General features: G+C 33.6%; 1 protein-coding gene across 1 annotated transcript; it reads left to right on the forward strand.

Moving 5' to 3' along the window:
* The first annotated feature begins 596 nt into the window (after window positions 1–596).
* On the forward strand, window positions 597–12,813 carry LOC134276891 (uncharacterized). The gene is made up of 3 exons (XM_062759171.1): window positions 597–877; window positions 3,225–3,530; window positions 12,355–12,813. Exons 1-3 carry the CDS (start codon window positions 597–599, stop codon window positions 12,749–12,751), a joined length of 984 nt encoding a protein of 327 aa, XP_062615155.1. The 3' UTR covers window positions 12,752–12,813.
* The last annotated feature ends 3,497 nt before the right edge of the window (window positions 12,814–16,310 follow it).

The raw sequence follows: 16,310 nt of genomic DNA on the forward strand, positions 1-16,310 counted from the left end.
AAGAACCATAGCTTTAAATACCTACTATTTGATACTAATGAAAAATGCCAGAGATGCATCGCAAATTTCAATGTTGGGTCGACAGTTATATCCGGGATGTTCTAAACTCTTGGTGGAGGCTTACAAAGATGCAACTAAGCGTCCTTTCGGTTACCTGGTGGTGGACACGTCACCTAGAGGCGACGATAGATTTAGACTCAGAACAGATATATTTCCGGGAGAGGACCCTACAGTATACTCATGTTTATAAGAACAAATGTAGACCTTTGATATAGGATATAAATAATGACTTCTGCTGTCAGAGAGCAGAGACATTTTTTAGAATTTTTGCTTCAGTCAAATCCCGCACAAAGAAAATTGATATTAAGTTCCATCACCAGAGATCAATTAAACGTGTTGGGAGAAATAGCCGCGAACGTCATTCATAGTGTTATTTTACTGAATCCAGAAGAGAAAAAAGCTCTTAAAAAATACAAATCTTTTCTCCTCGTATTAGGCTACAAGAAGACGGTCAAAAAAATAAAAGGAGGTTATTTAAAAAGAAATCAACTCGGCATCACAACCTTGTTAAAAATCGTAAAACCTTTCCTGAAAAAATGGTGGACGTGATGCAGAAATCTGTGTTGGTACCTTACGAGAAGTACAACCGCCTCATGACACTTCAGGAGACACATCGCGCGAATTCCGAAGCAGACGCGGAGAGAGACGTGGCAGAAAATGTACCTGAAAACACGATAGCCCTACCACACCCGGAGAAATCACAGAACCTTGACATGTCAACTCAGACCGAATCCGAGGACTCGATAAAACCTGAAACAACATCAGCCAATTTATCTACGAAGGAATCCGAGGAATCGCTAATCACAGAAAAGCCAGTGTTCAAAAAGAAAAAAAAACAATTGAAAATAAAAACATTAAAGCAAAATCTCGTTACAGACTTCAAACAACGTGGATTCGATTTTAATATGTGTATATATTTGAATAAAATCATATTTATCAATAAATCAGACTTGTTTCTCTTTTTTTAATACACCATACTACGCTTAATAGTTTTAATATATAATTAGTATTATTGTTTGCATTAGAACAAGTGTGATCAACTTGTTATAGAAGTATTTCACCAAGAGTCACGATTGTCTAATATACTCAATACAATTGATATTTCAACGTCTAATTATATCTACTGGAGCTGTTTTTCGTTTACATTGAAGTTCTGAAAAAAAGGTGTGAGAATATTTCTGCAGACTTAATTTCACAATATATTTTCAAAGGTGTGAAATCGGTTTTTCTTATGTTAACTTCATCAATTCATATTTTCATAAATCAAATGAAATCAAATTAATAACGAAGAAACGTTGTTCATCATTCTAATCCTCGCATTAATACTACTTATTGACTTCCTGTTACGGTCCTCCCTAATTACCTTCCTGGTCTACACTGAACCTCAATTTTGAACCTCAAAAAGTGGGGTATAATGTCCCCCTATATACTACTCTAATTTAATAAAAGCGGAAATTGTAGAAAATGTAAACATGTACGAACGGAGTTCGGAAAATTTACTAGCAAATCCAAATATTAGCTTTTCTGAAAGATATTTGAAGGGGAAAAAAGCAGCAAGGTATCAATACTCACAAATTGACAAAAATATTAACATGCGGTTGGACAGTGTTCATGCAGACTTTAGAAGAAACAACGCTTTATTGACTGACCTAGTTCATTAAATTTTTTTTCCTGTGTAAATGTTTTTTTTTTCTCGTTTTATTAGTGGTCAATTCCTTGTTTCTTCAAAAGTATATGTACAGTTAATACTACTTTAAAAACTCCAACAAAAATATCAACAGATTTTCGGATTGTTTGTTAACTTTTCACATCAGTTTATATTTTTTGTGTCGCCTGCGGAGCAGAGCGTCACTAAGGAATCACTTTACCTGGCGTCTATCTGTCTGTCCGTCTGTCCGTCTGTCACACCTTGTATCTCAAGAACTGTAAGAGATATGGACTTGATATTTGGACATTTATAGCTTGGCACTATGGCATTTCTAAATTGTCATGGTTACTGACCTCATGACCTTGACCTTTAATCCACTTTACCAAAAATTAAAATTGCCAATATACAGCAATTTTTTTGCTTATAACTCAGGAGTAATTTTACATTATTTAGCATATGCACTGATTTTCATAAAACATTATGAAAAACACCAGCGTACAATTTACTTGACCTTGACCTTGAACCTACTTTGCAAAAGATTCCCCGGAAAATTTATCAAACTTAGGATTTTTGAATTTTAAGAGACTGTGTGTTGATGACTAGCATTTTTACATGTTTATGAGCTCATTATACTGTTCTTTCAAACTGTATGATATTCAGTAACAACACAACCTGGTATTAAGATATTATGAAAATACATCGGGATCGGTATTCCACAACGGATCGTTCAGAATGGCAAGTGGTATAAAGACTTTGAAACACATTTTAGCACACGTTAAATGATAAGTAGCTACTTATAATGATTTCAACTTTCTTATTCATTTGGGCATTGGGAATTATATTTTTTGGATTGACAAATTCTATTGCAGTCTTATATTATGCTGGGATGTTTTTTTTCTGCATTTATGAACTATTTGCATGAAATACTATCTACATGTATGCTAGTAGCAATTATAAACACATGTAGATGACAACTCTAGATTTTTATTACATGCTTAAATGAGCTAAAATCAGGATACAATGCGTCCCTTTGAACACTCTTACTAGTAATCAATGTTGATTGCATTTGAAAGCCAATTAGAAAAAATATGTTTGTCTTCAATGAAATATTTGTCCCAGGAGAATGATCTTCATAACTTTATGAATACAAATTGTTCATAAAAATGGAAGAAATAAATTCGAAACTTTTTGAAAAACATTGAATTAAAAACGCATCTTATCCAACTTTCCCTAAATTTTGTTGAATTGTTCAATCATAAAGTTATTGGGTTATCGGATATATATATATATATATATATATATATATATATATATATATATATATATATATATATATATATATATATATTCTTTTTTTAGTTAGAAAGAATTCTGAATACATGAATATAATCAAGTTTCTTCGGAAAAAGTATGTGTTATTTAACCTAAGATGGAACTCCAAACATATATGTAACTGCTTCCTGACAAAAGATTGAAGATCGTAATGCTTATTGTAATTCACTTTTACCTTATTTAGACGCAGATATATGAGAAAGAGTTGCAAGGAAAAAGGAAGAAAGCTACAAAAACCAGAAGGAGTCAGTAAAACACAAACAGATGTCAACAATCCATCATACTTTGTGAAAGAAAAAACTACTTATAAATTATCGGATAGCAACCCTTACAATGAGACAAAGGAGGGGGATTATAATCATTTGAGAGATAAAGATTCCAGGAGGAAAAATGTGGAAGATACGTATCAACACACAAAACCTTTTTCCAATGGAAATATTTCTAACTACGATTCAACAGCATATCATCAGAATCAGGGACCAAGATTTACGTATGATCTTATGATTCTTTCATATATATTAAAAGTCCAATATTCATATTAGCTGCAGATCTATAGCTCGATGGTCTGAAAAAAATGAATTGATGACCAGAGAGGTACTGTGCCACCCACAGGAAAAAACTGTATTTTAATGGTACACAAATACTAGCAGTTTTGCTGGGTTTTGGATTAACTCTTCAAAATACGCACCTCAGTTGAAACAATTTTAAAGGTAAATTTCATCGGAGAGAATACTCGAAACCGGGTATTATCCGTGAAATCGCGCATAATACTCGATATTAGGGTATCGTTGAATCCGCGAAATCGGGTATAGGAGGTGAAATCACCTAATAAAACTTAAACAATAGGATGGCGCATGTTGCCGAGTTAACTTTCATCTAGATACACATGTTTTCTAAAGGTATCACTAGCCAAGTAAGAATTTGGGCGTCAAGATTAATGCGCTCAGGACAACAAATACCCTTGGAGCTCAGTGCATTTCATGATCTGCACACAAAAAGGCGTTCGATTTGCTTTATACTTTTTCTTACCTTGAAAGTATATGCATCTTCCTAATGTTTATTCCCAACACAACAGACTTGTAAAGTATCAGAATTCGATAATTTATAATAATTCCACTTCAACACGACAAACATGAACAATTTGTAAATAAATCAAATTATACGGAAACACATTTCACGCACAAGATATGATGCCATGTATAAACAAGGGATTGTCTATCGTATCTAATTATGCGTCATTAATTACTTTCACATTCATCTTGTGCATAAAATCAAATCTATTTATGAATGTGTAAATAATGTAATGATATCTAGAGGCCCAGGGGCCACATCGCTCACCTGAGCAATGCTAGGAAAAAGCACATATCAGATCAGAACTGAAAGTTTACTGAGTTTGGGGGGGTGGGGGTTGGGGGGTGGGGTGGGGTGGAGTGGGGTGGGGTGAGGCTTGAATTTAACCTCGCAGGGGGTCATGGTTTGAACAAACTATAATCTACACTACCTGAGAATGATTCCATATAAATATCACTAAGCATGGATTTGAAGTACTTGAAAAGAGGATTTTAAAAGGTTTCGCTATATATACCTATGTTAAACTTTGATCGGCTATTTTGGCCCAACCCTACCCCCGGGGTCATGATTTGGACAAACTTAAATATACACTACCTGAGGTTAATTTCACACGAGTTTAATCTTTCCAGTCTCAATGGTTCTTGAGAATAAGATTTTAAAGATTTTTCCTATATATTCCTATAGTCTGGTCCGATTTATAGAAAAAAATACTTCTAACGGCAAATAATTATTATTTGGTCCTGCATAGTTCTTCAACCTATTTCGAGTATGCTGAACCCGAAAAAATATGCTGGCCTTCATGAAAATGGCGTCAAAGAGGTCAAAATGGCGATTCAAAATGGCGGATATCCAATTTTTCTAATTTTCTCTTAATATCGTTCAAAAAGGAGAAATAATGTGTGAATATCTCACTGAGTGTAACACAAGTATAAAAATGATAATAGAATGCTAACATTTTTAGTTTAACTCAGAAAATTTAGTTTGTTTCTACATTTAATTCGAATTTTCTCTGATTTTTTGTTTATATATTGTTCTATATTCCGCTTTGTTCAGGATTTTACATTCGCAAATATCAATACACTGCAGATTTGTATTTTTTTCTTCTGCATATCACTATTCTACAACTGAGTGATGGCGCAGCTGTAAGTTAAAAGTCAAAATAGCGATTCAAAATGGCGGATATTCATTTTTTTTTTTATTATTTCTTAATGTCGTTTACATAGGAGAAAGGATTTGTGAATATCCTACTGAGCGTGGTACAACTATGTAAAATACCTACAGAACACTAATTTGATCACTTTAAATCGGAAAATTTAGTCGTTTAAATTTGAAATGTGTTATTTAGCTGAAAATGGCGATTCAAAATGACGTCTGATACACTCGAATTTCGTAGAAACTGCTTAATTCTGGTTCCTTTTGCCTTTTGTAAAATGGTGCCCCGTGTCAAGGATGACAACAACCTTGGCATGTAAAAGATCGTTTCTCTGGAGTCAAAAAAAGAGTAAGCTCACTGGGGGCCGCCATAGAAACCAGAATCCTTCAAAAACCGATTATTTAAACCAGTCTGATAGTCCGCCGAATCATGGCTGAAAAATTGCCGACTCGGTGTTAAACAATATACAATCAATGAACCAACACCCAAGGAACAACACGTTTATGTTCAAATGTAAAATGTCTATTTTGTTTTCCAAAACCATATGCAAAATGAACTAGAGGTACTGTGAGCAATTAGCTCACTGAATGATACCCCGGTCTCCCATATGAATATAATGACAGTGTCCATGTTTTGCTATGGGAAACCCAAAATATGTGTCGGATCAAATAAGTAAAATAGGAGGTCACAATCGCAAAATGTAATAAAGATTCTTTGAACCTTTCATCAAATTTCATTCAGTGGTATGAGAGGAGTTGCGGATAAGAGATGGGTACTCCCAAAGCGTAACAGACAGACGGACGGACATACCGATTACTCTATACCCTCCCGCTTTTCAAGCGGGGGGTATAAAAAAATTTCTGGTATTCAAGACATGTAGCTCTTTATTTTGTGACCTCGTATAGATTTGTTGTCTTTTAGGGTAGAAAGGTCATTCTATTAGCAAGAACATTCTCAATCTTGATCATTTGAACTCACATTGTGTGCATATTTTGGTGCGAAAAGTTGTAAAATTATGCAGTTTAAGAGCGCCTGCAGATTCCTCGTGATTCCTATCACTTACAAGCTTTCATACCAATAGGCCTAAGCCATTCCTAATTTCGATCTAGTCAACACTTCTCTTGACAACACAATTTTCTTGAACACTTCAAGAACTTTACAAGGCAACTTGATTTACACTTCTTTGTTAGGATAGTGTAAAGTTGTATCAAGAATCTAGGGGGGTTGAACACAAACATTTTCTTCTTTCAGATTTTGTAAATTTCAAAATTTTTAAATTTATATACACTGTTCAATACAAAATTATCCATTCACAGCATGAAATATTTAAAAATGCATTTGAATTTTTGACTGAGAATAACAAAATGCAAATGTAGGGACACATAATCAGAGCTGGACAATCAAGATGATTTATGGTTTACGTATATGATACTAATAATTCTTAATATATATGTTTATATTAATATTTTGGATATCATAATATATTCAGATTTATATGATGTAACAATTACTAGCCCTATAATTGGTTGTGGTCAATCATTTTAAAAATCATACAAAGTTATGTTGCACTAGACCTTCCACATGAACATAAACATTTTTTTTCTACACTGGACTAAAAACAGATCAAGAATTTCCAACAACTGAATGTTCACTCGCCTTAATGCTCGGGGGATACTGCTCTTTGGGTAGCTTAACTTTCCTATTGTCCCCAAAACAGCAATATTATTAACTTTTTATCTGAAGAAGCATGGTGAGACAGGTAAAAGGTAAAATGTCTTCGGAATTGTCATCAAAAATTTATCTTAACAATAGAAGTTATTAAACGAAAATCCGTGTTATAAAAATCCCAAGTCATAAACAAAAATATCCTCCAACTTTCATTGCATATTTGAACATTATTTCATGAATAAAAAAACAAACTGTTATTTATTTTCTGCAAAACGAACCAGAATTGTTCACGAAATTCGAGTTATAAGACGTCATTTGAATTGCCATTTTGAGCTAATTATCACATTTCAAATTTAACGACTAAATTTTCCGATTTAAAGTGATCACATTAGTGTTCTATTGTCATTTTACATGGTTGTTCTACGCTCAGTAAAATATTCACAAATCCTAGGCCTTTCTCCTATGTAAACGACATTAAGAATTAAATAATTTGAATAAAAAGATGAATATCTGCCATTTTGAATCGCCATTTTGACTTTTAACTTACAGCTGCACTATCATTCAATTGTAGAATGGTGAGATGTAGAGGGGAAAATACAATTCTGCAGTGTATGGATATTTGCAAATGTAAAATCCTGAACAAAGAAGAATTTAGAAACAATAGACAAAAAATCAGAGAAAATTCGAATTAAGTGTAGCAACTACTAAATTTTCTGAGTTTAACTAATAATGTTAGCATACTATTATAATTTTTATAGTTTTATTACACTCAGTTAGATATTCATTCATTACTTCTCCATTTTGAATGACATTAACAGAAAATTTGAAAAATTGGATGTTCGCCATTTTGAATTGCCATTTTGACCTCTTTAACGCCATTTTCATGAAAGCCAGCATATTTTTTCGGATTCAGCATACTCGAAATAGGTTAAAAAACTATGCTGGACCAAATAATAATTATTTGCCGTTAGAAGTTATTTCTAGCCTTCTTTTTAAAAATCAGGACCAGACTACTAGTATGTAAAACTTTGATTGACCTTTTTGGCCCCATCCTACCCCCGGGGGTTATGAATTGAACAAACTTGAATCTACACTACCTGAGAATGATTCCACATGAGTTTCTTCTTTCCTAGCCAAGTGGTTCTTGGAAAGAAGATTTTTAAAGATTTTTCCTATATATTCCTATGTTAAACTTAGATTGGCCATTTTGGCCCCACCCTACCCCCGGGGGGTTATGATTTTAACAAACTTGATTCTACATTACCTGAGGATGATTCCACCTGAGTTTTATCTTTCCTGTCTTACTGGTTTTTGAGAAGAAGATTTATAAAGATTTTTCCTATATATTCCTATGTAAAACTTTTATCGGCCATTTTGGCCCCACCCTACCCCCGGGGGTCAGGAATTGAACAAATTTGAATCTACACTACCTGAGAATGATTCCACCTGAGTTTCATCTTTCCTGGCCCAGTGGTTCTTGAGAAGAAGATTTTTAAAGATTTTTTTTCTATATATTCCTATGTAAAAATTTGATCGGCCATTTTGGCCCCACCCTCCCCCCGGGGTCATGAATTGATCAAACTTGAATCTACACAACCTGAGGATGATTCCACATGAGTTTCATCTTTCCTGGCCCAGTGGTTCTTGAGAAGAAGATTTTTTTAAAATGCCATTAATTTTTCTCTAATTCATAATTATCTCCCCTTGGAAAAGGGCGTGGCCCTTCATTTGAACACACTTGAATCCCCTTCACCCAAGGATACTTTGTGGTAAGGTTGAAATTGGCCCAGTGGTTCTTGAGAAGAAGATGAAAATGTGAAAAGTTTACAATGACGACGACGACAACGACGACAACAACGACGACAACAGACAACGGACAAATTTTGATCAGAAAAGCTCACTTGAGCCTTTGGCTTAGGTGAGCTAAAAATGTCTAAAACTTCGGCTAAACCCTCTTTCTCTTTTTTTTTTTTTGGAAAATCTTTTTTTTTATCATTCATACATATTTGCAGTATATGCCTTCAACATTTGAGCAGAGACAGTGATAGTTTCAGGAATACAGCTTATGAGAGAACATAACTGTTGATCGTTTAATTTCGATAAGTCACCAATATTTTACTATTTCTTGGCGACTTTAAAGGGGGGGGGGGGGGGTAAAGGCTTCTTCACCACCTCTGACAAAACAACCTTGACTGTGTTCTACACGTGTCCAAGAGACCTTTCTTTAAATGTCACAGTCGGTTAAACTCGGTCATATATTTTTAATTGTAGGGAAGATTTATTCATCAAATAAAAATCATATAGGTAAACAAAAAGCAAGCTGTTATTTTCTAACAAAATATGAGACTACAAGTAACTGGAATTCATGATAGATGAGTATTAGTAAAAGTTATTGCCATGAGTATTAATTTTATCATAGATAAAATAACTAAAAGAAACAGTGGCATATTGTTTAGAACCAATCAGATTGTGCGTTGTATAAAAAAAATATAGAAGGCAAAGAGGTAAAATTTACCCTGTCTATTTAACAGTTTAATAAAGAAAGGAAGGAGGTGGCTACAATTTTTATGAAATTTTAATGTCTGATGAGGAATTATATTCCCAAAAATTAAGACAAGATTTTCCAAGGCAATTGAACACTCCATTAATTCAGTTTGTTCATTTACATGTTCATAAACGTAAAAACTATAAGAAATGTGAAACTTGACTATGTAATTCATATTTTAATATGACTGTACGTCGATCTATATTGAGAAATTCAATGTATTATAAGCTCATGAAAAGATGATCACATTTAACTTTCATTTAAACACCCCCCCCCCAAAAAAAAAAGAAAAAGAAAATCCTGTTCTTATGACTTCTCGCTCTCAATTTTTACACAAATGCATAAAATAAAGGGTAAAATAGCATATTTTGTATCGATATTAAAATGCAACCGAAAAAATTTACGGTGTCTTTGAATAAAAATTTCCATGCTAAATTGACATAAAAAAAATACTCACCTTCAATTCTCTATTTTCAAACTGTTTTCCCGTGGGTATTTATTTAATCTGATTTTATTTTCGTCTTTATAATAACGTTGGTATTCTATTATGGTAGAGATATTCAATTATGACTCGTTTATACTGTACTCTCTAACTGTTAGGAATAATTTATATTTCACGTGAAAGGGACGCCATACATAACACGGCGTTAGTCGTTTAATTTCTTTAAAATTTCACATTTTGTGAATAGTGCACCAATAAGAAAATTAAGTATATGGAATACTTTAATGGAAAATTAAGACAAACGAAGTGTAGTTATTTGATTTTAGAAATTATATTGAAAAATAATAACGCCATTGTGTCCTCTTTGTTACCCTAGCAGTGTTTGTCGTGTGATTTTAAGCTTATTTGTAAACCTTATGAATAAGGTTTAATAAAAATAAATCCACATGATACTGATGTACAAGTAACAATTACTGACATAATGCGCCGTTGCTTTATTCTTCAGTTTTTATAGAAAGTTGCACGGAATACCCGATTTCGCGGATTTAACGATACCCTAATATCGAGTATTATACGCGATTTTACGGATAATACCCGATTTCGAGTATTCTCTCCGACCTTTTCAAAGAATAAGTCCTTACTTCTTCATCATAAACTCTTACAAAACGTACATGTTGTTGACATCGGCACGAAGTGCTTTTGATCGAATTATAGATCTTGCAAACTAAAACTGCGGTATAAACAGGTGAATATTTCGATGACCTCAAATTCAGAGCCAGGAGGACTAAAACAGCATTTACAAGAAATATTTTGTTGTTGAAACAGCAAAAATGTGTTAGGAACACACGATTAGTAAAATTTTGAGATGCCAATTTTCAGCACATGGAGAAATAATTAAGAAACTTCACATTTTTATTTTTTTTCAATAGATGGCACTGAAGCTCTCTGGTCTGTCAATATTTTTTTTTCGGAGAGCTACAGTTCTTCAGCTTATATTTATATTTTCTGTTTTTCTCTACCTAAACAACCATAATATTGATATGAATTTCTTTTTTTTTATTTACTCTTGCGTTAAAATATACACGAAAAAACTCCTGCTAGTGTTTCCTTAAAGACGATAATATAAATAAACAGACACAAATCGAGAAATTCAAGCGGTGCTTGAATTTTAGTGCTTTTAATTTCGTTAAATGCAGACATTAAGAATGATTTAAGAAATCAATATCTAGTTAGTAGAGTTTACAAAGGCATCAACGCTAGTTAGAAACGTGGGATAATATGCATAATTGTGAATCCCAATATGCATATAGTATCCAACGTTTCCATGTCTGTGATGTCCGTGGCATTCTCTCCTTGTTAAATACTGATTTCTTATAATTTCATTTCATTTTGAAATAAAAGAGTAAACTAAGATTTTTAAAATGTAGACACAAAGATAGATGCACGAGATTTATGTGCGTATTACTTGTGGAACTTCTTAGCTCCTGGCCTATCGCTTGGCAGCATTTACATTCCGATAGAATGATTAAATAATCAACTCAACTAACTTTCGAGAAGTTATCATAGAAAAAATTAAAAAGAAATTTAAATATTTTAAGTTTGATATGAAATAATTTTTGTGTAAATCACTAATTACATGTGACATTAATGCATATTTTTATGAAGCGCCAGCGAGTATCATGAAATATACCTGCGTGGCAATCAAGTCCAAGATTCCCAGAGTTATTACAAACAAATAATGTTTACACAATATTTACTTTCTAAGTGATAGCAGTTTTGCCCATAAGATAGTTCTAGGGAAGATTCCCAGTGTTTCACTTTTGAAATGAAATGCATAATTTAGGATCAATGACTTTCTTTCGAAAGAGAGCTTTAACTTATTCAAGCAATAGAAGATATTATAGGAAAGGAAAAAATAAAATGCAAACATATACATAATACATAACTTCAATAAAAGAAGACAAATATAAATAAATCTAATATGAACTAATACGACTTTTGGACATATCTGAAATTTTTTTGTCACAAATAACAAGATTTCTGTTCTATGTTGCTCCATGCTCTCAGTTTTCAACTGAAAGGTAACACATATGCATGGGGTACAACTCTGTGCGAACAGCAGTAAGCAATTGCAAACTGACAATCAGCCCTATGAAACGCAGCCAATGAATATTTTCTATGTTGAACTGAAAGAATAAAACATATTCACAGAGAAGTCATGCAATATATAGTAAATGATCATCGCTTTTGACATTTAAATGTTTATAGGAATTAGTATATTTCTTTTGTAATTATTTTTTGTTCATAAAAATTTTAAATGGGAGTTATGAAAGCTTGAACTGTCACTTTAAAAGTTTCCATTCTAGTTAACTAAACTATATAGTTTTGAAATTTGAATCATAAATAATTACAATTTTTTTTCTTCAATTTTTTAGAGGCCAAATGACACCACAAGATGAAGAACAAGTCAGTAGTACCTATTCTGAGATAAACAATTCGAATCAAAGCACATATTTTGTGCTAGAAAAACCATCTTCCTACGAATTCGTTGATGATAGTATGTTAGATTCGGAGAGTCCTTACAATGAGACTGAGGAGGGAGATTACGACCATCTGAGAAACAAAGATTCTCGAAAGAAAGATACAGATGACACGTATCATCACGCCACTTTTGAAGGCAATAGAGATATGTCTGATTACAGTATCTCAATCGCAGACCCTCAACAAGAACTCGAGAGCACATATGATCATATGCATGAACCATTAAATCTACAGAGCAATTCAGATTATGGATATAATTACATCGATCCTAATATAAAACACTATAAGTAAATGCTTTTAAAGCAGGATTTTTTTATGAAATGAATTTCTTTTATATCTACGTTAACTGAAGACTGAATAAAGTACAGTGAAGGCCATAAGGTCGCTTCCTTTACTCCTCACTGAAATATTAACAGCATTGAAGGAGATACTACAGGACTACTTTTGAACAATATTTAATAATACATGGCCCATGTAACACTTTGGCCACACTATTGTCAACAAGATTTCCTAACCTGTATTATCTAATGTGACCCGATCCTATTACATTTCGGTATAAATTTAAATCCTATTTTCAATGAAAAAATTGGATTCCCAATGAAGACCCGCTTTTTCCCGGGGTCTTGATTTGATTAACGTATAATCTAATCTACCGCTGAATGCTTCCATATAATAATTAGTTTTTCTGGCCCAGTTGGTCTTCCCTTTTGTGGTTCCATCCACCACAGGGATTATGTTTTTAAAATCTTGATATAACACCAACCTAGGATGTTACTAAATTTGTTCCATCTTTTAATTCCTGTCCAACGATTTTTGAGAAGAGTTAAAAACATCTTATGTTTTTTATGTAAAAACTTGGACTTCTTATTGTGGCCCCGTCCTACCCCCAGGGATCATGATTTAACAAATTTGAATGTTCATCACACTGGGATGCTTCCATATTAGATTCAGCTTTTCTGGCTAGGTGTTTCTTGAGAACAGTTTTTAAGTTTTTCCCACAGTGTCTCAATGTAAATCATGAACTCCTTATAGTGACCCTAATCCATCTCCTAAGGTCATGATTTAACAATTTGGACTAAACACAATCCATGATGCGTTCTCATAGCATTAAGCTTTCCTAGCACGGAAGTTCTAGAGAAGATGTTTAAAGCGGCTCTAGAGAAGATCTTTAAAGATTGTTCCAGAATATTTCAATGTTAACTTGGCTACTTTTAATTCTAGTCCCATTCTTACCCCGATGGTAAAGATTTGAACAATTTAGACTCTAAAATTTCCAGGATACTACCAAATTATTTCAGCTTTTCTGACCTCTTGAGAATTAGTGCGTTTAATGGCCTCGTCCTGTTTTGCCTTATCTTGATTACATGTATTATCCTTCACTCAACGTTCACCGTTCACACATCGTTCACCAAGTTGCGTTCAGCATTCGCACATCGTTCACTCACCGTTCGCTCTGCGTTCGTTCACCGTTCGTTCAGCGTTCGTTCACCATTCAGGTGGGAAAGTAGAACGTTTCAGGGACTGTATGAGCTAAAAAAAAAATTAAATACAAACTTTTCCGGACGATAACTGAGAGTACATGCTTTCGGGCACTATTTAGTTCAGTAACTGATAATTTTTTCTATGAAAATTGAACTCGTAAATTTATGTACCTTGTTATTGGTTATTTGCAAAATTATTTTATTAAAAAAACATTCTGATTGCATGTACAGACAAGTACTCTGAAATTCATATTTAAAAGATGCTTGCCTTTCTGATTAACAATATCTATATATGGTTTCGGAAAACAAGTCTTCCAATAATCTATTGAATTTTAACTGCTCATTGGCCCTGAAAGTTGAGTATAGGTCTAAATTTGAAGCCCTTCACAGGCATACGGAGACCTCTCTATATGAGTGAAAAAATATCGAATTGGAAGTTAAATAATATACAATCAACTATGATTTTTTATGGTATCAATTGTGCCCGGCATCAGCAAATCTAGTTATGTATTTATGTAAAGCAGACGAGGAACGTACGGTTTGGGTTTTAATGTTAATATTCCATTTTATTCAATGGAACTTATGTCACATAATTCTAAAGATAACATGCTTAGCTACAAGCTAAGAGAGACACTGCCAGTATCGTAACACAAAAAATACCTTATAAGATGATTCTCACTACTATACCCCCGTACATTTCACACACAGTCTGGCGCAATCGAAAACCCTTAAAATACGAACTTTTATCAAAACATTTCCTCATATGGCAGCTTATGGCAAGGGGTGAAATTTCTTAAATGCAAGTCGAATTACAAAGGTTAAGGTTAAAAGGTCAAATTTGTTGGTACCGAAGAAGGATATGAAGATAACGAACAGTATTCAATATCAAGGTCCATAAAGGAATACAAAATAGGAATAGGGCAAACAATTTCCTATTGACCGATAACACCCGCCGTTTGCTCCTTGTCGTCATCGGAAAATAAGGGAAAACAGGCACGTAGCATCGTTTTTGAAAGTAGGGGGGGGGGCCAACCTGAGAAATTTTTTTTTCACTTACCCAAAAAAGCTGACATACGAAAGCCCAATGACCTCATTTTCGTAGGTAAAAAAAATAAATTCTTCGCGTTATAACGCGAAACTTTCGCGAATAAACGCGTAACTTTCGCGATATAACGCGTAACTTTCGCGAATAAACGCGTAACTTTCGCGTAATAACGCGAAACTTTCGCGAATAAACGCGTTACTTTCGCGTTATAACGCGAAACTTTCGCGATTTAACGCGTAACTTTTGCGTTATAACGCAAAACTTTCGCGATATAACGCGAAACGTTCGCGATATAACGCGTAACTTTCGCGATATAATGCGAACCTTTCGCAAATAAACGCGTAATTTTCGCGTTGATACGCGAAACTTTTGCTGTTTTATTAGACATTTGCTTTAGTCTCAACTTTCTTTTGATTTTGACATCAAGTTTAATCATTTCGATCATAAGCAAAAGGCTATTTTGATCTTGGACTATTACAAGATAAATTGTAAGCTTTCTTGCTATTGAATCCATCTTTACCGTCACAATTTGTCTTTCTCAAACAATTCAAAGTTTATGCTAGTTTTCCAAAAATTAAACTTCAAGATTATTAATTTCGGGGAAAATCACCCCTTTCCGACGTCTTTTTCATGCACTCTCTAGAGAATTTGAAATAATTTTATTTTATAGACATCAAGATCTCAAAATGCGGTAAATTGTCAATTGTGTCCCACCGCATTTGTGAAAATTGGATAGCAGATTTTCATTTGTCACCGCTGGATTCACTGTGGAAATACGATATCCTATTTTTAGGTTGCACCACGTTGTCATTCCATTTCTTACGAAAACATTGACGATTCTGCTGTATACCTTCATAGTTTTTAGGCGGAAGCCGCCTATTACATTTGCTTTGTTGTCCTTTCGACCTCTCAAGATGTTTGCCCGGTTTCATGGTACTCCAAACGGATGTATCGCAAACTAAGGGCAGACAACTCGCTAAATAATATTCGACCCCCTTCCCAATCTTTATCGTTATTATCATGTCAAAAAGCGTGAGTATGCGAATTTATTTTAACAATTTATTTTGATTAATGTAAAATTAGTCCAATAATAGCCTAATAATAGAACGAATAGTTATTTTAGTACTCCCGATACGTTTCACGTTTGAGAGAAGAACGAACGACAACACATAAACAAATCGGGTTCAACATTTGATTAGCACGGGGTCCTGAAGCGATCTTTAGAAATATTACGAGGGACAAAATAATTCAAGTAGGTAATTATGTTTAAGAATTAATAACAGGTACATAGCTACTGAGGAACTTATCTTTTCAATAATCTTGT

The sequence above is a fragment of the Saccostrea cucullata genome, unplaced genomic scaffold (genome assembly GCF_032062105.1).
Source record: "Saccostrea cucullata isolate Sc308-1 unplaced genomic scaffold, CSIRO_AGI_Scuc_v1 ctg548, whole genome shotgun sequence".
NCBI classification, from domain to species: Eukaryota; Metazoa; Mollusca; class Bivalvia; order Ostreida; family Ostreidae; genus Saccostrea; species Saccostrea cuccullata.

What these genes read in the sequence shown, in the direction of transcription:
- LOC134276891 (XM_062759171.1), top strand. Translation starts at nt 597, where the DNA reads ATGGTGGACGTGATGCAGAAATCTGTGTTGGTACCTTACGAGAAGTAC. An exon ending in CTAATCACAGAAAAGCCAGT is followed by an intron (nt 878 to 3,224) that starts GTTCAAAAAGAA and finishes TACCTTATTTAG; the next exon opens with ACGCAGATATATGAGAAAGA. An exon ending in AATCAGGGACCAAGATTTAC is followed by an intron (nt 3,531 to 12,354) that starts GTATGATCTTAT and finishes TCAATTTTTTAG; the next exon opens with AGGCCAAATGACACCACAAG.